Genomic DNA, 23,097 nt, shown 5'->3' with positions numbered 1-23,097 from the left:
CTACAGGCCACAGGGATCCTACAGGCCGCAGGGATCCTACAGGCCACAGGGATCCTACAGGGATCCTACAGGCCGCAGGGATCCTACAGGCCGCAGGGATCCGACAGGCCGCAGGGATCCGACAGGCCGCAGGGATCCGACAGGCCGCAGGGATCCGACAGGTCACACCTCCTAACCCTAACCCTTGACGTACCTGTATTTGGGGAGTTTCTCCAGTTCTTCTCTGCAGATCCTCTCAAGCTCTGTCAGGTTGGAGGTGGAGCGTCGCTGCACAGCTATTTTCAGGTCTCTCCAGACATTTTAGACTGTGTTCAAGTAGACTGTGTTCAAGCAGGGCCACTCAAGGACATTCAGAGACTTGTCCCAAAGCCACTCCTGTGTTGTCTTGGCTGTGTGCTTAGGGTCGTTGTCCTGTTTGAAGGTGAACTTTTGCCCCAGTCTGAGGTTCTGAGCGCTCTTCATCAAAGATCTCTCTGTACTTTGCTCCGTTCATCTTCCCTAAATCCTGACTAGTCTCCCAGTCCCTGCCGCTGAAAAACATCCCCACAGCATGATGCTGCCACCACCATGCTTCACTGTAGGTGGTAGATGGTGCCAGGTTTCCTCCAGACGTGACCCTTGGCCTGCAATCTTGGTTTCATCAGACCAGAGTATCTTGTCTCTCATGGTCTACGAGTCCTTTAGGTGCCTTTTGGAAAACTCAAAGCAGGCTGTCGTGCCTTTTTACTGAGGAGTGGCTTCCGTCTGGCCATTCTACCATAAAGGCCTGATTGGTGGAGTGCTGCAGAAATGGTTGTCCTTCTGGAAGGTTCTCCCATCTCCGCTCTGGAGCTCTGTCAGAGTGACCACCGTCACCTCCCTGACCAAGGCCCTTCTCCCCAGATTACTCAGTTTGGCCGGGCAGCCAGCACTAGGAAGTGTCTTGGTGGTTCCAGACTTCTTCCATTTAAGAGTGATGGAGGCCACTGTGCTCTTGGAGACCTTCAACGCTGCAGAAGTGTTTCGGTACCCTTCCCCAGATCTGTGCCTCTACACCATCCTGTCTCGGAGCTCAATCAATCAAATGTATAATGCAAATGTATTTATAAAGCCCTTTTTAATTTAGCTGATGTCACAGAGTGCTCTTTGGCCAATTCCTTCGACCTCATGGCTTGGTTTTTGCTCTGACATGCACTGTCAACTGTGGGACCTTATATAGACAGGTGTGTGCCTTTCCAAATCATGTCCAATCAATTGAATTTACCACAGGTGGACTCCAAGTCGTATAAACATCTCAAAGATGATCAATGGAAACAGGATGCACCTGAGCTCAACTTCGAGACTCATAGCAAAGGGTCTGAATTCTTTTGTAAATAAGGTATCTGTGTTCTTATTTTTATAGATTTTCAAAAAAATCTATTTTTGCTTTGGCATTTTGTGGTGAGGAAAATATGTATTTAATCGATTTTAGAGAAAGGCTGTAACGTAACAAAATGTGGGAAAAGGTGAAAGGGTCTGAATACTTCCTGAATGCCCTGTATCCTGTTGGGTCACCTTGTCCTAAAGGTGAAAGGGTCTGAATACTTCCTGAATGCTCTGTATCCTGTTAGGCCAACTTGTCCTAAAGGTGCGAGAGAAATATTCCAGACATCGTCTGGGACAGTTGTGGGATGCGATAGATCCCAAATGAATACAACCACTAGCATCAAAACACCTTTTAAAAGCAATGAAGCTGATGAACCAGATCAGAACGTTTTGGCTTGAAAATCTTCCCAAAATGGCAGCAATCTGGCACCTGGGAGGAGGCTATGAGCACCAATGCACCTGGCAGGAGGCTATGAGCACCAATGCACCTGGCAGGAGGCTATGAGCACCAATGCACCTGGCAGGAGGCTATGAGCAGCAATGCACCTGGCAGGAGGCTATGAGCAGCAATGCACCTGGCAGGAGGCTATGAGCACCAAAGCACCTGGCAGGAGGCTATGAGCACCAATGCACCTGGCAGGAGGCTATGAGCACCAATGCACCTGGCAGGAGGCTATGAGCACGATGTTCCTAAATGGCAGCAATGCACCTGGCAGGAGGCTATGAGCACGATGTTCCTAAATGGCAGCAATGCACCTGGCAGGAGGCTATGAGCACGATGTTCCTAAATGGCAGCAATGCACCTGGCAGGAGGCCATGAGCACGATGTTCCTAAATGGCAGCAATTCACCTGGCAGGAGGCTATGAGCACGATGTTCCTAAATGGCAGCAATTCACCTGGCAGGAGGCTATGAGCACGATGTTCCTAAATGGCAGTAATTCACCTGGCAGGAGGCTATGAGCACCAATGTTCCTAAATGCAATTAATTAGCGGGAAAACACCAATCTCAAAAGTTATTCTCTGTGTAAAGCTTTATTATAAAGGTGCCTTTTTATAGTGAAAAATGATCTTCCCCACAAACTGTAAACTGACACACTGTCTATGTATTCCAGTTAGGCTCTACACCCATTCTAAAGCAGATTAATGTGCTGATGTGTTCTCTCTCTCCTCCTCTTCTCTCTGTTCTCTCCTCCTGTTCTCTCTGTTCTCTCCTCCTGTTCTCTCCTCCTGTTCTCTTTTCTCCTGTTCTCTCTCCTCCTCTTCTCTCTGTTCTCTCCTTCTGTTCTCCTTCTGTTCTCTCTGTTCTCCTTCTGTTCTCTCTGTTCTCTCCTTCTGTTCTCCTTCTGTTCTCTCTGTTCTCCTTCTGTTCTCCTTCTGTTCTCTCTGTTCTCTCTCCTGTTCCCTGTTCTCTCTCCTCCTGTTCTCTCTGTTCTCTCCTTCTGTTCTCTCTCCTCCTGTTCTCTTTTCTCCTGTTCTCTCCTTCTGTTCTCATTCTGTTCTCTCTCTCCTCCTGTTCTCATTCTGTTCTCTCTCCTCCTGTTCTCGTTCTGTTCTCTCTCCTTCTGTTCTCGTTCTGTTCTCTCTCCTTCTGTTCTCGTTCTGTTCTCTCCTTCTGTTCTCTCTTCCTGTTCTCTCTTCCTGTTCTCTCCTTCTGTTCTCTCTCTCCTGTTCTCTCTGTTCTCTCTCTCCTGTTCTCTCTGTTCTCTCCAGGTGATGATAACTATGGCAGGAAGCTAGTGATCTTCAGTAGCTGCCTGATGCCCCCCTCCCATCAGCTCAACCACCACCACCTACTGCAGTGAGTCAGGACAACCATCATACGATATGTGTTGTTTATGTACACTTGACCCTAAGTAGCTCTATGTAGTCCATATCTACCTCTATGGTCTGTTCTGCTCTATGTAGTCTATATCTACCTCTATGGTCTGTTCTGCTCTATGTAGTCTATATCTACCTCTATGGTCTGTTCTGCTCTATGTAGTCTATATCTACCTCTATGGTCTGTTCTGCTCTATGTAGTCTATATCTACCTCTATGGTCTGTTCTGCTCTATGTAGTCTATATCTACCTCTATGGTCTGCTCTGCTCTATGTAGTCCATATCTACCTCTATGGTCTGTTCTGCTCTATGTAGTCTATATCTACCTCTATGGTCTGTTCTGCTCTATGTAGTCTATATCTGCCTCTATGGTCTGTTCTGCTCTATGTAGTCCATATCTACCTCAGAGCAGAACAGACCATAGAGGACATTCTACTGGCAGAGACAGTGAGACAGAACTGGCAGAGACAGTGAGACAGAACTGGCAGAGACAGTGAGACAGACCTGGCAGAGACAGTAAGACAGACCTGGCAGAGACAGTGAGACAGACCTGGCAGAGACAGTGAGACAGACCTGGCAGAGACAGTGAGACAGACCTGGCAGAGACAGTGAGACAGAACTGGTCTATGCTGTTGGTGGTACTCATGGACTGGAGTTTAGACCCACTGGTCTATGCTGTTGGTGGTACTCTATGCTGTTGGTGGTACTCAAGGACTGGAGTTTAGACCCACTGGTCTATGCTGTTGGTGGTACTCTATGCTGTTGGTGGTACTCTATGCTGTTGGTGGTACTCTATGCTGTTGGTGGTACTCAAGGACTGGAGTTTAGAACCACTGGTCTATGCTGTTGGTGGCAATGATGACGGCACGTGTTTCCTTGCAGGTAACCATGGTTGACAGAGGAAGAACAGTGATTCCAAGCACCACCCTCCTTTTGAAGCTTCCAGTCTGTTATTCGAACTCAATCAGCATGACAGAGTGATCTCCAGCCTTGTCCTCGTCAACACTCACACCTGTGTTAACGAGAGAATCACTGACATGATGTCAGCTGGTCCTTTTGTGGCAGGGCTGAAATGCCGTGGAAATGTTTTTTGGGGGATTCCATTCATTTGCATGGCAAAGAGGGACTTGGCAGTTAATTCATCTCGTCACTCTTCATAACATTCTGGAGTATATGCAAATTGCCATCATACAAACTGAGGCAGCAGACTGTGAAAATGAATATTTGTGTCATTCTAAAAAACCTTTGGCCACAACTGTAGACTAGATTAACTATTTCTGAATCATATCAATGTCACACAGGCCATTTTCAATGGGATTCGTTTATTTTTAAAGGCAGTCGCTCTTTAAGAGCTTTGTTCACCTTTATACAATATTTTTGCGTAGTTATTTTTTTTTTTTAATCTTCAGGCTCTGTCAACTTGGTTGTTGATCATTTGCTAGACAGACATTTCCAAGTCTTGCCCTAGATTTTCAAGATGATATAAGTCAAAACTGTAACTAGGCCCCTCAGGAACATTCAATGTCTTCTTGGTAAGCACCTCCAGTGTATATTTGGCCTTGTGTTTTAGGTTATTGTCCTGCTGTAGGGTACATTTGTCTCCCAGAGTCTGTTGGAAAGCAGACTGAACCAGGCTTTCCTCTTTTTTTCTCTTTTTCCCTGTGCTTAGCTCTGTTGTTTCTTTTTGATCCTGAAAAACTCCCCAGTCCTTTATCAATTACAAGCATACCCATAACATGATGCAGCCACCCGTATGCTTGAAAATATGAAGAGTGGTACTCAGTCATGTGTTGTATTGGATTTGCCCCAAACATAACACTTTGTATTCAGGACAAAATGTTAGTTGCTTTGCCACATTTTTTGCAGTTTTACTTTAGTGTCTTGTTGTAAACAGGAAGCATGTTTTGGAAAATGTGTATTTTGTGCAGGCTTCATACTTTTCACTCTGTCATTTAGGTTAGTATTGTGGAGTACCTACAATGTAAATCTAAAAACATATTGAATCAATTTGTCGCCGCTCCAGAACCTCCCGTAAGTGTTGAGATCTGGTGACTGAGACGGCCATGGGATGGGTTTTCCTGCTCATCAGACCAGTTGTGAGACGGCCATGGGATGGGTTTTCCTGCTCATCACTGAGACGGCCATGGGATGGGTTTTCCTGCTCATCAGACCAGTTGAGATCTGGTGACTGAGACGGCCATGGGATGGGTTTTCCTGCTCATCAGACCAGTTGTGAGACGGCCATGGGATGGGTTTTCCTGCTCATCACTGAGACGGCCATGGGATGGGTTTTCCTGCTCATCAGACCAGTTGAGATCTGGTGACTGAGACGGCCATGGGATGGGTTTTCCTGCTCATCAGACCAGTTGAGATCTGGTGACTGAGACGGCCATGGGATGGGTTTTCCTGCTCATCAGACCAGTTGACATTTGGTGACTGAGACGGCCATGGGATGGGTTTTCCTGCTCATCAGACCAGTTGAGATCTGGTGACTGAGACGGCCATGGGATGGGTTTTCCTGCTCATCAGACCAGTTGACATTTGGTGACTGAGACGGCCATGGGATGGGTTTTCCTGCTCATCAGGCCAGTTGACATCTGGTGACTGAGACGGCCATGGGATGGGTTTTCCTGCTCATCAGACCAGTTGAGATCTGGTGACTGAGACGGCCATGGGATGGGTTTTCCTGCTCATCAGACCAGTTGACATCTGGTGACTGAGAAGGCCATGGGATGGGTTTTCCTGCTCATCAGACCAGTTGACATCTGGTGACTGAGACGGCCATGGGATGGGTTTTCCTGCTCATCAGACCATTCCGTGACCACCCCTCCTGCCTTGTGGATGGGGGCATTGTCATCTTATGGGGCCATACCCATGGTACCCAAAATAATGGCCTGCCCTGCATTTTTATACAAGACCCTAAAGCATGATGGGATGTTAATTGCTTAATGAACTCAGGAATCACACCTGTGTGGAAGCACATGCTTTCAATATACTCTGTTATCCCTCATTTATTCAAGAGTTTTCCCATTATTTTTGGACTGTTACCTGAGTGCTCTGTTCTCTCCTCTCCCTGGCTGTAGGTATCTGATGTATACCCTGGACCAGTATGTAGAGAGTGACTATACGGTAGTGTACTTCCACCATGGTCTCCGCAGCTGCAACAAGCCCTCGCTACACTGGCTACGAAACGCCTACAGAGAATTTGACAGGAAGTAAGTCCCCCTGACCTCTATAACCTACGACTTTTCAAGCCCTCTCAATCAAAATATAACTCGATGAGCCAGTTTTTCCAGAATTATGTTTACATTGTGTGTGTGTGTGTGTCAATGTATTTCCTGATAGGTACAAGAAGAACCTGAAAGCCCTCTATGTCGTCCATCCTACTAACTTTATCAGAATCATCTGGAATATATTCCAACCACTCATCAGGTACGGTGCCCAGTCATCTTTCTACAGTAATAATCTAGAATACAGTATATTCCAACCACTCATCAGGTACGGTGCCCAGTCATCTTTCTACAGTAATAATCTAGAATACAGTATATTCCAACCACTCATCAGGTACGGTGCCCAGTCATCTTTCTACAGTAATAATCTAGAATACAGTATATTCCAACCACTCATCAGGTACGGTGCCCAGTCATCTCTCTACAGTAATAATCTAGAATACAGTATATTCCAACCACTCATCAGGTACGGTGCCCAGTCATCTTTCTACAGTAATAATCTAGAATACAGTATATTCCAACCACTCATCAGGTACGGTGCCCAGTCATCTCTCTACAGTAATAATCTAGAATACAGTATATTCCAACCACTCATCAGGTACGGTGCCCAGTCATCTTTCTACAGTAATAATCTAGAATACAGTATATTCCAACCACTCATCAGGTACGGTGCCCAGTCATCTTTCTACAGTAATAATCTAGAATACAGTATATTCCAACCACTCATCAGGTACGGTGCCCAGTCATCTCTCTACAGTAATAATCTAGAATACAGTATATTCCAACCACTCATCAGGTACGGTGCCCAGTCATCTCTCTACAGTAATAATCTAGAATACAGTATATTCCAACCACTCATCAGGTACGGTGCCCAGTCATCTCTCTACAGTAATAATCTAGAATACAGTATATTCCAACCACTCATCAGGTACGGTGCCCAGTCATCATTCTACAGTAATAATCTAGAATACAGTATATTCCAACCACTCATCAGGTACGGTGCCCAGTCATCTCTCTACAGTAATAATCTAGAATACAGTATATTCCAACCACTCATCAGGTATGGTGCCCAGTCATCTTTCTACAGTAATAATCTAGAATACAGTATATTCCAACCACTCATCAGGTATGATGCCCAGTCATCTTTCTACAGTAATAATCTAGAATACAGTATATTCCAACCACTCATCAGGTATGGTGCCCAGTCATCTTTCTACAGTAATAATCTAGAATACAGTATATTCCAACCACTCATCAGGTATGGTGCCCAGTCATCTTTCTACAGTAATAATCTAGAATACAGTATATTCCAACCACTCATCGGGTACGGTGCCCAGTCATCTCTCTACAGTAATAATCTAGAATACAATATATTCCAACCACTCATCAGGTATGGTGCCCAGTCATCTTTCTACAGTAATAATCTAGAATACAGTATATTCCAACCACTCATCAGGTATGGTGCCCAGTCATCTTTCTACAGTAATAATCTAGAATACAGTATATTCCAACCACTCATCAGGTATGGTGCCCAGTCATCTTTCTACAGTAATAATCTAGAATACAGTATATTCCAACCACTCATCAGGTATGGTGCCCAGTCATCTTTCTACAGTAATAATCTAGAATACAGTATATTCCAACCACTCATCAGGTATGATGCCCAGTCATCTTTCTACAGTAATAATCTAGAATACAGTATATTCCAACCAGTCATCAGGTATGGTGCCCAGTCATCTTTCTACAGTAATAATCTAGAATACAGTATATTCCAACCACTCATCAGGTATGGTGCCCAGTCATCTTTCTACAGTAATAATCTAGAATACAGTATATTCCAACCACTCATCAGGTATGGTGCCCAGTCATCTCTCTACAGTAAAGATGCCATTCTGGCCTGTACATGTTTAAGTCTGGTCTCCACAACAGTATTCATGACTATGAAAGACATTTGGCATATTGACTGACCTTTCTAACACTCTGTTCTTCCTGTTTAGTCACAAGTTTGGTAAGAAGCTGACCTATGTAAACTACCTGTCTGAGCTCAGAGATCACCTGAGCTGGGATCAGCTCATCATCCCACCTGATGTCCTCAGGTAGGTTACACCTCTACACCACTACCTTACCCTGACCCCTGACCTTAACCCTAACTGCCTGGCTGAGCTCAGAGATCACCTGAGCTGGGATCAACCAGCCCTGGGGGTGTTGTGTCCAACCAGCCCCTGGGGTGTTGTGTCCAACCAGCCCCTGTGGCGTTGTGTCCAACCAGCCCCCGGGGTGGTGTGTCCAACCAGCCCCCGGGGGTGGTGTGTCCAACCAGCCCCCGGGGGTGGTGTGTCCAACCAGCCCCCGGGGGTGGTGTAACCAACCAGCCCCCGGGGGTGGTGTGCCCAACCAGCCCCCGGGGGTGGTGTGCCCAACCAGCCCCCGGGGGTGGTGTGCCCAACCAGCCCCTGGGGTGGCTGATACATTTAAACTCAGTTTTTCACAATTTCTGACATTTAATCCTAGTAAAAATGAGGATAGGATCACCACTTTATTTTAAGAATGTGAAAATGTCCGAAAAATAGGAGTGATTTTATTTCAGCTTTTATTTCTTTCATCACATTCCCAGTGGGTCAGAAGTTTACATACACTCAATTAGTATTTGGTAGCATTGCCTTTAAATTGTTTAACTTGGGTCAAACGTTTTGGGTAGCCTTCCACAAGCTTCCCACAATAAGTTGGGTGAATTTGGCCCATTCCTCCTGACAGAGCTGGTGCGCAACTGAGTCAGGTTTGAAGGCCTCCTTGCTAGCACATGCTTTTTCAGTTCTGCCCACAAATGTTCCACAGGATTGAGGTCAGAGCTTTGTGATGGCCACTCCAATACCTTGACTTAGTTGTCCGTAAGCCATTTTGCCACAACTTTGGAAGTATGCTTGCGGTCATTGTCCATTTGGAAGACCCATTTGCGACCAAGCTTTAACATCCTGACTGATATCGTCAGATGTTGCTTCAATATATCCATATAATTTTCTTTCCTCATGATGCCATCTATTTTGTCAGGTGCACCAGTCTCTCCTGCAGCAAAGCACCCCCACAACATGATGCTGCCACCTCCGTGCTTCACGTTCGGGATAGTGTTCTTTGGCTTGCAAGCCTCCCCCTTTTCCTCCAAACATAACGATGGTCATTATGGACAAACAGTTATATTTTTGTTTCATCAGACCAGAGGACATTTCTCTAAAAAGTACAATCTTTGTCCCCATGTGCAGTTGCAAACCGTAGTCTGGCTTTTTTATGGCGGTTTTGGAGCAGTGGCTTCTTCCTTGCTGAGCAGCCTTTCAGGTTATGTCGATATAGGACTCGTTTTACTGTGGATATAGATACTTTGTACCTGTTTCCTCCAGCATCTTCACAAGGTCCTTTGCTGTTGTTCTGGGATTGATTTGCACTTTTCGCACCAAAGTACGTTCATCTGTAGGAGACAGAACGCGTCTCCTTCCTGAGCGGTATGACGGCTGCATGGTCCCATGGTGTTTATACTTACGTACTATTGTTTGTACAGATGAACGTGGTACCTTCAGGCGTTTGGAAATTGCTCCCAAGGATGAACCAGACTTGTGGAGGTCTACAATATTTTTTCTGAGGTCTTGGCTGATTTATTTTGATTTTCCCATGATGTCAAGCAAAGAGGCACTGAGTTTGAAGATAGGCCTTGAAATACATCCACAGGTACACCTCCAATTGACTCAAATAATGTCAATTAGCCTATCAGAAGCTTCTAAAGCCATGACATTTTCTGGAATTTTCCAAGCTGTTTAAAGGCACAGTCAACTTAGTGTATGTAAACTTCTGATCCACTGGATTTGTGATACAGTGAATGATAAGTGATATAATCTGTAAACAATTGTTGGAATAATGACTTGTCATTTACAAGGTAATGTCCTAACAGCCTTACTAAAACTATAGTTTGTTAACAAGAACTTTGTTCATGGCTCCAATCTAAGAGTATGTAAACTTCTGACTTCAACTGTACATGACCATGTATTTACTACAGGCATGACGAGAGGCTGCAGGCGGCCCAGAAGGGAGGTCTACACCCCTCATCTAAGACTCCTCCCCCCAGACCTCCTCTGCCCACTCAGCAGTTTGGAGTCAGCCTGCAATAGTGAGCATTTTAGCTGAGTCCCCTTTATTCGCCCCCCCCTAGCCGCTCCATATTTCCACCGTGGTTATGCCAACTAATATGATGTACCATACTGCAAGCCAACTGAACTAGACGTGTTCTGTTCCCAGTATTGCTGAGAAGAACCAGGGAGTTATGATCCCTCCTGTGATGTCCCAGACTGTGGCTTATCTCAAAGACAATGGTAAGAAGATAGGAGCTGTCTGAAAGGACCTTGGATCAGGTACAGGACCTCTACAGTAATAGTTGTCAAGGTAGGAGCTGTCTGATGGGACCTTGGCTCGGGTACAGGACCTCTACAGTAATAGTTGTCAAGGTAGGAGCTGTCTGATGGGACCTTGGATCAGGTACAGGACCTCTACAGTAATAGTTGTTGAAGCCTTTCACTCCCTCCCATCTCTCCTCAGGCCTCCAGACAGAAGGTATCTTCAGGAGGTCCGCTCGTGTTCAGCTCATCAAGGACGTCCAGAAGCTCTACAACCAGGGTGAGATGGAACCTATATAACCTCCATAATACCCTCTATAACCTCCATAATAACCTTTTATAACCTCCATAATAACCTTTATAACCTCCATAATAACCTCTATAACCTCCATAATAACCCCTATAACCTCCATATTAACCTCCATAATAACCCCTATAACCTCCATAATAACCTTTATAACCTCCATAATACCCTCTATAACCTCCATAATAACCTCCATAATAACCTCCATAATAACCTCTATAACCTCCATAATAACCTTTATAACCTCCATAATAACCTGTATAACCTCCATAATAACCTCCATAATACCCTCTATAACCTCTATTAGCTCTACAACCAGGGTGAGATGGAACCTTTATAACCACCATATTAACTTGTATAACCTCCATAATAACCTTTATAACCTCCATAATACCATCTATAACCTCCATAATAACCTTTATAACCTCCATAATAACCTTTAACCTCCTATAAGCTCTTTAACCAGGGTGAGATGGAACCCCTATAACCCCCATAATACCCTCTATAACCTCCATAATAACCTCCATGTTAACTTTTATAACCTCCATAATAACCCCCATAATAACCTGTATAACCTCCTATAAGCTCTTTAACCAGGGTGAGATGGAACCTCTATAACCTCCATAATAACCTGTATAACCCCCATAATAACCTTTATAACCTCCATAATAACTTTATAACCTCCTATAAGCTCTTTAACCAGGGTGAGATGGAACCTCTATAACCTCCATAATAACCTTTATAACCTCCTATAAGCTCTTTAACCAGGGTGAGATGGAACCTCTATAACCTCCATAATACCCTCTATAACCTCCATAATAACCTTTATAAGCTCTACAACCAGGGTGAGATGGAACCTCTATAACCTCCATAATAACCTCTATAACCTCCATAATAACCTTTATAACCTCCTATAAGCCCTTTAACCAGAGGTAGAGGAGCTGGAACTCTGAGCCGAGGCTGGGGTCTCCCGGGGCCGGAGGCGGGGCTTTTATCTCTCACTACCAGGAAGCAGAGATCAATAATAATCCAGATCAACCTCTATCTCCTCTGTCTCAGATGACATCACACCATAGCCCCATGCCCCCCCCCCCCCCAGACTTCTGTTGACTGCAGCAGGCCAGCAGACTGAGTTTCCATGAGTCAAACCACGTACTGTCTGAACCACACACTAGATACAGTACAGAGAGATATTTGTAGAAAACATGACAATTATAATAATCTATGATTCCATTTCAGTAGTTTGAATGTAGCGTTTGCATCAGGGTTGTCCATATGAATGGTTTTACTCTGGACTCGGATAGCCGTCCGGTGTGCTCAGTATTGATAAAGAAGTCCAATGGCCGCCATCAGTCAGAGGATGAATCTGTGGTCCAGGTTTTTAGGTCTCTCCTCCTCAGGGAAGCTCAGTCTGTTATCAGGTCTCTCTCTCCTCCTCAGGGAAGCTCAGTCTGTTATCAGGTCTCTCTCTCCTCCTCAGGGAAGCTCAGTCTGTTATCAGGTCTGTGTCTCCCCTCCTCAGGGAAGCTCAGTCTGTTATCAGGTCTGTGTCTCCCCTCCTCAGGGAAGCTCAGTCTGTTATCAGGTCTGTGTCTCCCCTCCTCAGGGAAGCTCAGTCTGTTATCAGGTCTCTCTCTCCTCCTCAATGAAGCTCAGTCTGTTATCAGGTCTCTCTCTCCTCCTCAGGGAAGCTCAGTCTGTTATCAGGTCTCTCTCTCCTCCTCAGGGAAGCCAGTGATGTTCGAGCAGTACGGAGACATCCACGTGCCTGCTGTCATCCTGAAGACCTTCCTCAGAGAGCTTCCTGAACCTCTGCTCACCTTCCCCCTCTACCACCAGATACAGGACGTAGTCCGTAAGTACATGTGCCGAGGCTTTAGCTCAGCAGGCTAACACACTGTTGTGACACGTAGGTCCACGGGTCCAATACAATGTGTTTTTCCTATGGAGTTCTCTGTCGGCATCGTTCACACGCCCTCTTAAGCCTTAGCTCCACCCATCTCTTTAAAATGTCACATTCCGGGTTGGATGCGCGCTGTGTTAAGAAGCAGTGCGGCTTGGTTGGGTTGTGTATCGGAGGACGCATGACTTTCAACCTTCGTCTCTCCCGAGCCCGTACGGGAGTTGTAGCGATGAGACAAGATAGTAGCTACTAACAATTGGATACCACGAAAAAGGGGTAAAATTCAACAACAACAAAATTAATTAACAGCTCTACTGTGAAGTAGGAACCTGCATCAATATACTAATTTAACGACTCTACTGTGAAGTAGGAACCTCCATCAATATACTAATTTAACGACTCTACTGTGAAGTAGGAACCTGCATCAATATACTAATTTAACGACTCTACTGTGAAGTAGGAACCTGCATCAATATACTAATTTAACGACTCTACTGTGAAGTAGGAACCTGCATCAATATACTAATTTAACGACTCTACTGTGAAGTAGGAACCTGCATCAATATACTAATTTAACGACTCTACTGTGAAGTAGGAACCTGCATCAATATACTAATTTAACGACTCTACTGTGAAGTAGGAACCTGCATCAATATACTAATTTAACGACTCTACTGTGAAGTAGGAACCTGCATCAATATACTAATTTAACGACTCTACTGTGAAGTAGGAACCTGCATCAATATACTAATTTAACGACTCTACTGTGAAGTAGGAACCTCCATCAATATACTAATTTAACGACTCTACTGTGAAGTATGAACCTGCATCAATATACTAATTTAACGACTCTACTGTGAAGTAGGAACCTGCATCAATATACTAATTTAACGACTCTACTGTGAAGTAGGAACCTGTATAAATTGCCGAACTTCCTGAAGTGGGTCACATATGAAAAAGACCGTGGTGACCCGGTGTATCTGAACTGGAAAGAGAACCTCAACGTGTGATGTGTGACGTACAGCTTGTTGTTCCAGGAGTGGAGAGCAGTCTACGAGTGACCACCTGTAAACACATCCTAGAGAGACTACCAGAACACAACTACATGGTGTTGAAGTACCTGCTCTGCTTCCTGAACATGGTAACAACACCGCACGGCAACACACAACACCGCAGGGCAACACACAACACCGCAGGGCAACATGACACAACACCGCAGGGCAACATGACACAACACCGCAGGGCAACATGACACAACACCGCAGGGCAACATGACACAACACCGCAGGGCAACATGACACAACACCGCAGGGCAACATGACACAACACCGCAGGGCAACATGACACAGCACCGCACGGCAACATGACACAGCACCGCACGGCAACATGACACAGCACCGCACGGCAACATGACACAGCACCGCAGGGCAACATGACACAGCACCGCAGGGCAACATGACACAGCACCGCAGGGCAACATGACACAGCACCGCACGGCAACATGACACAGCACCGCACGGCAACATGACACAGCACCGCACGGCAACATGACACAGCACCGCACGGCAACATGACACAGCACCGCACGGCAACATGACACAGCACCGCACGGCAACACACGACACAGCACCGCACGGCAACATGACACCGCACGGCAACGCACCGCACGGCAACGCACCGCACGGCAACGCACCGCACGGCACCGCACCGCACAGCAACACACCACACCGCACGGCAACATGACACAGCACCGCACGGCAACACACGACACAGCACCGCACGGCAACATGACACCGCACAGCAACGCACCGCACGGCAACGCACCGCACGGCACCGCACAGCAACACACCACACCGCACGGCAACACACCACATCGCACGGCAACACACCACATCGCACGGCAACACACCACATCGCACCGCACGGCAACACACAACAACATAGTGCTCAAGTACCGCTCTGCTCATGATCAGAACCACATCATTAAAACAGAACATCATTATCCTTCTATCATGTTCAACATGCTGTACGGCTGATGTTCTGTCTCCACAACACAACACCGCACCGCACGGCAACACACAACACCGCACCGCACGGCAACACACAACACCGCACCGCACGGCAACACACAACACCGCACGGCAACACACAACACCGCACGGCAACGCACCGCACGACAACGCACGGCAACACACCACACCGCACGGCAACACACACCGCACGGCAACACACCACACCGCACGGCAACACACCACACCGCACGGCAACACACCACACCGCACGGCAACACACCACACCGCACGGCAACACACCACACCGCACGGCAACACACCACACCGCACGGCAACACACCACACCGCACGGCAACACACCACACCGCACGGCAACACACCACACCGCACGGCAACACACCACACCGCACAGCAACACACCACACCGCACGGCAACACACCGCACCGCACGGCAACACACAACACAACACAACACCACACCGCACGGCAACACACAACACAACACAACACCACACCGCACGGCAACACACAACACAACACAACACCACACCGCACGGCAACACACAACACAACACAACACCACACCGCACGGCAACACACAACACGACACGACACGACACAACCGCCATAACTTCTCAAAGGGCTTCGTTCTTCATATGGAGACAGACTCTTTACACAATGTAATGTCCTTAAGATGAGACATCTCAAAGCCCACTGAATAAATATTGCTGAAAATGACAGTTTTGTTTTTGTCTGTTAAACCAAATGCACAGCTATATGAATGCCGTGTAGACATTTTAGAAAAGGCCTGACCAACAGAAAACAGACCACTACAATAATAGTCCACTGTTGAGAGAAATCAAACCCACTTCCCCCTTTATCTCCCATGTCAAATGCTGAGGTTTCAATGTAGAGAAAACCCCTCTCTCTCCGTTCACACTGACCTTTAACTAACCAACCTTAGCCAGAACTAACCCACAAGGCCTCAGACAGGACGGCTGGAGATGTGTCCCTAACAGCACCCTGGCCCCTATATAGTGCACTGCCTTTGACCAGGGCCCCATAGGGAATAGGGAGCCATTTGGGATGAGGCTCAGACAGGACGGCTGGAGATGTGTCCCTAACAGCACCCTGGCCCCTATATAGTGCACTGCCTTTGACCAGGGCCCCATAGGGAATAGGGGAGCCATTTGGGATGAGGGCTCTGATCCAGATCGTAAGGACTCCCAGAGCTATGTATCTCCAGGAGACAGACTAATGCTGAGCTTCACTCTCTGAGCCTTTACCTTCACTTCCAGATCGTAAGGACTCCCAGGGATATGTATCTCCAGGAGACAGACTAATGCTGAGCTTCACTCTCTTGAGACTTTACCTTCACTTCCCACGCTGATGTTAATATAATGCTGCTTGTCTGGAACGTCGCAGGTTCATATGGTGACACTGTATTAGACTGTATCATCTAGTCAGATCTCTCCTGGGTTCCGTTAGACACATTATCACACCGGGCCGAGAGGAGACTGGTTATCAGACCGGGGGACTGGTTATCAGACTGGGCCGACGGGGGACTGGTTATCACACCGGGCCGAGAGGGGACTGGTTATCAGACCGGGGGACTGGTTATCAGACTGGGCCGACGGGGGACTGGTTATCACACCGGGCCGAGAGGGGACTGGTTATCAGACCTGGGGACTGGTTATCAGACCTGGGGACTGGTTATCAGACTGGGGGACTGGTTATCAGACTGGGGGACTGGTTATCAGACCGGGGGACTGGTTATCAGACCGGGGGACTGGTTATCAGACCGGGGGACCGGTTATCAGACCGGGGACTGGTTATCAGACCGGGGGACTGGTTATCAGACCGGGGGACTGGTTATCAGACCGGGGGACTGGTTATCAGACCGGGGGACTGGTTATCAGACCGGGGGACTGGTTATCAGACTGGGGGACTGGTTATCAGACCGGGGGACTGGTTATCGGACCGGGCCGACGGGGACTGGTTATCGGACCGGGCCGATGGGGGGACTGGTTATCAGACCGGGGGACTGGTTATCAGACCGGGGGACTGGTTATCAGACCGGGGGACTGGTTATCAGACCGGGGGACTGGTTATCAGACCGGGGGACTGGTTATCAGACCGGGGGACTGGTTATCAGACCGGGGACTGGTTATCAGACCGGGGGACTGGTTATCAGACCGGGGGACTGGTTATCAGACCGGGGGACTGGTTATCAGACCGGGGGACTGGTTATCAGACCGGGGGACTGGTTATCAGACCGGGGGACTGGTTATCAGACCGGGACTGGTTATCAGACCGGGGACTGGTATAGACCGGGCGGGGGGACTGGTTATCAGACCGGGGGACTGGTTATCAGACTGGGGGACTGGTTATCAGACCGGGGGACTGGTTATCAGACCGGGGGACTGGTTATCAGACCGGGGGACTGGTTATCAGACCGGGGACTGGTTATCAGACCGGGGGACTGGTTATCAGACCGGGGGACTGGTTATCAGACCGGGGGACTGGTTATCAGACCGGGGGACTGGTTATCAGACCGGGGGGACTGGTTATCAGACCGGGGGACTGGTTATCAGACCGGGGGACTGGTTATCAGACTGGGGGACTGGTTATCAGACCGGGCCGACAGGTTTATTAAAGTATTTTTTTGTGGATTAGCAGGCTTCTGTTCCGCCATGTAGTCTGTCAAACCAATAGGAGTAAATTACATTCCTGGAATAGTCTTCTGTTGTCATACAGATCATTAGGATGTTGCCATTTTATATGTGGACTAGGTTGAATGGCAGGCAGCCTGTTTAGTCAGGATCGTACTCTGACAGGTTGAATAGCAGGCAGTCTGTTTAGTCAGGATCGTTCTCTATGATCCTTCTGACAGGTTGAATAGCAGGCAGTCTGTTTAGTCAGGATCGTACTCTGACAGGTTGAATGGCAGGCGGTCTGTTTTGTTAGGATCAAATGTAAACACTTTCTCTCTCCCTCTTCCCCTCCCTCCTCCTCTTCCAGGTCTCTCAGCAGAGTATCATCAACAAGATGTCTCCCTCCAACCTGGCTTGTGTGTTTGGTGTTAATCTATCCTGGCCTTCTCAGGGCTCTGTCTCTCTGACATCTCTAACACCACTCAACATCTTCACTGAGATCCTTATAGAACATTACCATACAGTCTTCAGCTCCCGCTGCCCACAAGCAGAGGTACTGCCCTGATACCAGCCCCGAAACCACCTGATACCAGCCCCGAAACCACCTGATACCAGCCCCGATACCACCTGATACCAGCCCTGATACCAGCCCCGATACCACCTGATACCAGCCCCGATACCACCTGATACCAGCCCCGATACCACCTGATACCAGCCCCGATACCACCAGATGCAAGCCCCGATACCAGCCCCGATACCACCTGATACCAGCCCCGATACCAGCCCCGATACCACCTGATACCAGCCCCGATACCACCTGATACCAGCCCCGATACCAGCCCCGATACCACCTGATACCAGCCCCGATACCAGCCCCGATACCACCTGATACCAGCCCCGATACCACCTGATACCAGCCCCGATACCACCTGATACCAGCCCCGATACCAGCCCCGATACCACCTGATACCAGCCCCAATACCACCTGATACCAGCCCCGGTACCAGCCCCGATACCACCTGATACCAGCCCCGGTACCAGCCCCGATACCACCTGATACCAGCCCCGGTACCATCCCCGGTACCAGCCCCGATACCACCTGATACCAGCCCCGATACCACCTGATGCCAGCCCCGGTACCAGCCCCGATACCACCTGATACCAGCCCCGATACCACCTGATACCAGCCCCGGTACCAGCCCCGATACCACCTGATACCAGCCCCGGTACCAGCCCCGATACCACCTGATACCAGCCCCGATACCAGCCCCGATACCACCTGATACCAGCCCCGATACCACCTGATACCAGCCCCGATACCAGCCCCGATACCACCTGATACCAGCCCCGATACCACCTGATACCAGCCCAAATACCAGCCCCGATACCACCTGATACCAGCCCCGATACCACCTGATACCAGCCCCGATACCAGCCCCAATACCACCTGATACCAGCCCCGATACCACCTGATACCAGCCCCGGTACCAGCCCCGATACCACCTGATACCAGCCCCGGTACCAGCCCCGGTACCAGCCCCGATACCACCTGATACCAGCCCCGATACCAGCCCCGATACCACCTGATACCAGCCCCGATACCACCTGATACCAGCCCCGGTACCATCCCCGGTACCAGCCCCGATACCACCTGATACCAGCCCCGATACCACCTGATACCAGCCCCGGTACCAGCCCCGATACCACCTGATACCAGCCCCGGTACCAGCCCCGATACCACCTGATACCAGCCCCGATACCAGCCCCGATACCACCTGATACCAGCCCCGGTACCATCCCCGATACCACCTGATACCAGCCCCGGGAACCAGCCCCGATACCACCTGATACCATCCCCGGTACCAGCCCCGATACCACCTGATACCAGCCCCGGTACCAGCCCCGATACCACCTGATACCAGCCCCGGTACCAGCCCCGATACCACCTGATACCATCCCCGGTACCACCTGATACCAGCCCCGATACCACCTGATACCAGCCCCGATACCACCTGATACCAGCCCCGATACCTTGCCCCGATAACAGCTCCGGTACCACCCCCGATACCACCCGGTACCTTCCCCGATACCTGCCCCGATACCTTCCCCGATACCTGCCCCGGTACCACCTGATACCAGCCCCGGTACCAGCTCCGATACCTTCCACCGTACCAGCCCCGGTACCAACCGATACCAGCCCCGGTACCAGCCAATACCAGCCCCGGTACCAGCTCTGATACCATCCCCGGTACCAGCCCACCACCGTACGGACAGGCTCCACGGCACAGCCCAACACTCAGCAACTCAACCCAACAAAACAGACACGCTGTGATTGTCTACTGGGATGACCTGTTTTGAAGAATGTCCCCAACCACCCGTTGCTGCTGAAACAAGATGGCTCCCAGAATCTGTTCCTTTTCTTTCTCCTGTGACATAATCCAGGTTGTTTTGGTACATGACTTACTGACTTTATTGTCCCCTTGGGGACATGTTGTTACAGGGTCATGTACACATTTAAAGTGGTGTTTAAATACAAAACAAAATGGACAATACAACTTTCATAACAGTTACATACCAATATATTTTTTATAATTGTAAGAAATAAAGAAATAAAACATACATTTTAAAAATATATATGTAAAAAACATTAGCCTGCTGGTCTTACTGAGTCTATAGGAACATTAGCCTGCTGGTCTTACTGAGTCTATAGGAACATTAGCCTGCTGGCCTTACTGAGTCTATAGGAACATTAGCCTGCTGGTCTTACTGAGTCTATAGGAACATTAGCCTGCTGGTCTTACTGAGTCTATAGGAACATTAGCCTGCTGGCCTTACTGAGTCTATAGGAACATTAGCCTGCTGGTCTTACTGAGTCTATAGGAACATTAGCCTGCTGGTCTTACTGAGTCTATAGGAACATTAGCCTGCTGGTCTTACTGAGTCTATAGGAACATTAGCCTGCTGGTCTTACTGAGTCTATAGGAACATTAGCCTGCTGGTCTTACTGGGTGGATAGGAACATTAGCCTGCTGGTCTTACTGGGTGGATAGGAACATTAGCCTGCTGGTCTTACTGAGTCTATAGGAACATTAGCCTGCTGGTCTTACTGAGTCTATAGGAACATTAGCCTGCTGGTCTTACTGAGTCTATAGGAACATTAGCCTGCTGGCCTTACTGAGTCTATGAAGATTAGCCTGCTGGTCTTACTGAGTCTATAGGAACATTAGCCTGCTGGCCTTACTGAGTCTATAGGAACATTAGCCTGCTGGCCTTACTGAGTCTATAGGAACATTAGCCTGCTGGTCTTACTGAGTCTATGAAGATTAGCCTGCTGGCCTTACTGAGTCTATAGGAACATTAGCCTGCTGGACTTACTGAGTCTATAGGAACATTAGCCTGCTGGTCTTACTGAGTCTATAGGAACATTAGCCTGCTGGTCTTACTGAGCCAATAGGAACATTAGCCTACTGGTCTTACTGAGTCTATAGGAACATTAGCCTGCTGGTCTTACTGAGTCTATAGGAACATTAGCTGCTGGTCTTACTGAGTCTATAGGAACATTAGCCTGCTGGTTTTACTGAGTCTATAGGAACATTAGCCTGCTGGTCTTACTGAGTCTATAGGAACATTAGCCTGCTGGTCTTACTGAGTCTATAGGAACATTAGCCTGCTGGCCTTACTGAGTCTATAGGAACATTAGCCTGCTGGTCTTACTGGGTCTATAGGAACATTAGCCTGCTGGTCTTACTGAGTCTATAGGAACATTAGCCTGCTGGTCTTACTGAGTCTATAGGAACATTAGCCTGCTGGTCTTACTGGGTGGATAGGAACATTAGCCTGCTGGTCTTACTGAGTCTATAGGAACATTAGCCTGCTGGTCTTACTGAGTCTATAGGAACATTAGCCTGCTGGCCTTACTGAGTCTATAGGAACATTAGCCTGCTGGTCTTACTGAGTCTATAGGAACATTAGCCTGCTGGTCTTACTGAGTCTATAGGAACATTAGCCTGCTGGTCTTACTGGGTGGATAGGAACATTAGCCTGCTGGTCTTACTGAGTCTATAGGAACATTAGCCTGCTGGTCTTACTGGGTCTATAGGAACATTAGCCTGCTGGTCTTACTGGGTCTATAGGAACATTAGCCTGCTGGTCTTACTGAGTCTATAGGAACATTAGCCTGCTGGTCTTACTGGGTCTATAGGAACATTAGCCTGCTGGTCTTACTGGGTCTATAGGAACATTAGCCTGCTGGTCTTACTGGGTCTATAGGAACATTAGCCTGCTGGTCTTACTGAGTCTATAGGAACATTAGCCTGCTGGTCTTACTGAGTCTATAGGAACATTAGCCTGCTGGCCTTACTGGGTGGATAGGAACATTAGCCTGCTGGTCTTACTGAGTCTATAGGAACATTAGCCTGCTGGTCTTACTGAGTCTATAGGAACATTAGCCTGCTGGTCTTACTGAGTCTATAGGAACATTAGCCTGCTGGTCTTACTGGGTGGATAGGAACATTAGCCTGCTGGTCTTACTGAGTCTATAGGAACATTAGCCTGCTGGTCTTACTGGGTGGATAGGAACATTAGCCTGCTGGTCTTACTGAGTCTATAGGAACATTAGCCTGCTGGTCTTACTGAGTCTATAGGAACATTAGCCTGCTGGTCTTACTGAGTCTATAGGAACATTAGCCTGCTGGTCTTACTGAGTCTATAGGAACATTAGCCTGCTGGTCTTACTGGGTGGATAGGAACATTAGCCTGCTGGTCTTACTGAGTCTATAGGAACATTAGCCTGCTGGTCTTACTGAGTCTATAGGAACATTAGCCTGCTGGCCTTACTGAGTCTATAGGAACATTAGCCTGCTGGCCTTACTGGGTCTATAGGAACATTAGCCTGCTGGTCTTACTGAGTCTATAGGAACATTAGCCTGCTGGTCTTACTGAGTCTATAGGAACATTAGCCTGCTGGTCTTACTGGGTGGATAGGAACATTAGCCTGCTGGTCTTACTGAGTCTATAGGAACATTAGCCTGCTGGTCTTACTGGGTCTATAGGAACATTAGCCTGCTGGTCTTACTGGGTCTATAGGAACATTAGCCTGCTGGTCTTACTGAGTCTATAGGAACATTAGCCTGCTGGTCTTACTGAGTCTATAGGAACATTAGCCTGCTGGCCTTACTGAGTCTATAGGAACATTAGCCTGCTGGTCTTACTGAGTCTATAGGAACATTAGCCTGCTGGTCTTACTGAGTCTATAGGAACATTAGCCTGCTGGTCTTACTGAGTCTATAGGAACATTAGCCTGCTGGTCTTACTGAGTCTATAGGAACATTAGCCTGCTGGTCTTACTGAGTCAATAGGAACATTAGCCTGCTGGTCTTACTGAGTCTATAGGAACATTAGCCTGCTGGTCTTACTGAGTCTATAGGAACATTAGCCTGCTGGTCTTACTGAGTCA

General features: G+C 48.0%; 1 protein-coding gene across 4 annotated transcripts in view; it reads left to right on the top strand.

Moving 5' to 3' along the window:
- The window catches only part of LOC116369462 (rho GTPase-activating protein 8-like), a 32,732-nt gene extending 14,408 nt beyond the window's left edge, over positions 1-18,324 (top strand). For all 4 annotated transcript variants that reach the window (XM_031819492.1, XM_031819489.1, XM_031819490.1 and 1 more), the window contains 10 exons: positions 3,056-3,143; positions 6,247-6,378; positions 6,509-6,595; positions 8,391-8,489; positions 10,436-10,546; positions 10,675-10,748; positions 10,972-11,049; positions 12,800-12,928; positions 14,014-14,117; positions 18,010-18,324. In XM_031819492.1, coding sequence (XP_031675352.1) covers positions 3,056-3,143; positions 6,247-6,378; positions 6,509-6,595; positions 8,391-8,489; positions 10,436-10,546; positions 10,675-10,748; positions 10,972-11,049; positions 12,800-12,928; positions 14,014-14,117; positions 18,010-18,207 — 1,100 coding nt within the window. In that variant the 3' untranslated portion in view covers positions 18,208-18,324. The remainder of the gene's footprint in view (positions 1-3,055; positions 3,144-6,246; positions 6,379-6,508; positions 6,596-8,390; positions 8,490-10,435; positions 10,547-10,674; positions 10,749-10,971; positions 11,050-12,799; positions 12,929-14,013; positions 14,118-18,009) is intronic.
- The last annotated feature ends 4,773 nt before the right edge of the window (positions 18,325-23,097 follow it).

Source organism: Oncorhynchus kisutch, unplaced genomic scaffold (genome assembly GCF_002021735.2).
Source record: "Oncorhynchus kisutch isolate 150728-3 unplaced genomic scaffold, Okis_V2 scaffold2202, whole genome shotgun sequence".
Classification (NCBI taxonomy): Eukaryota; Metazoa; Chordata; class Actinopteri; order Salmoniformes; family Salmonidae; genus Oncorhynchus; species Oncorhynchus kisutch.
Note: the sequence above shows the minus strand (reverse complement) of the source record. Positions and strands in the feature narration are given on the sequence as shown.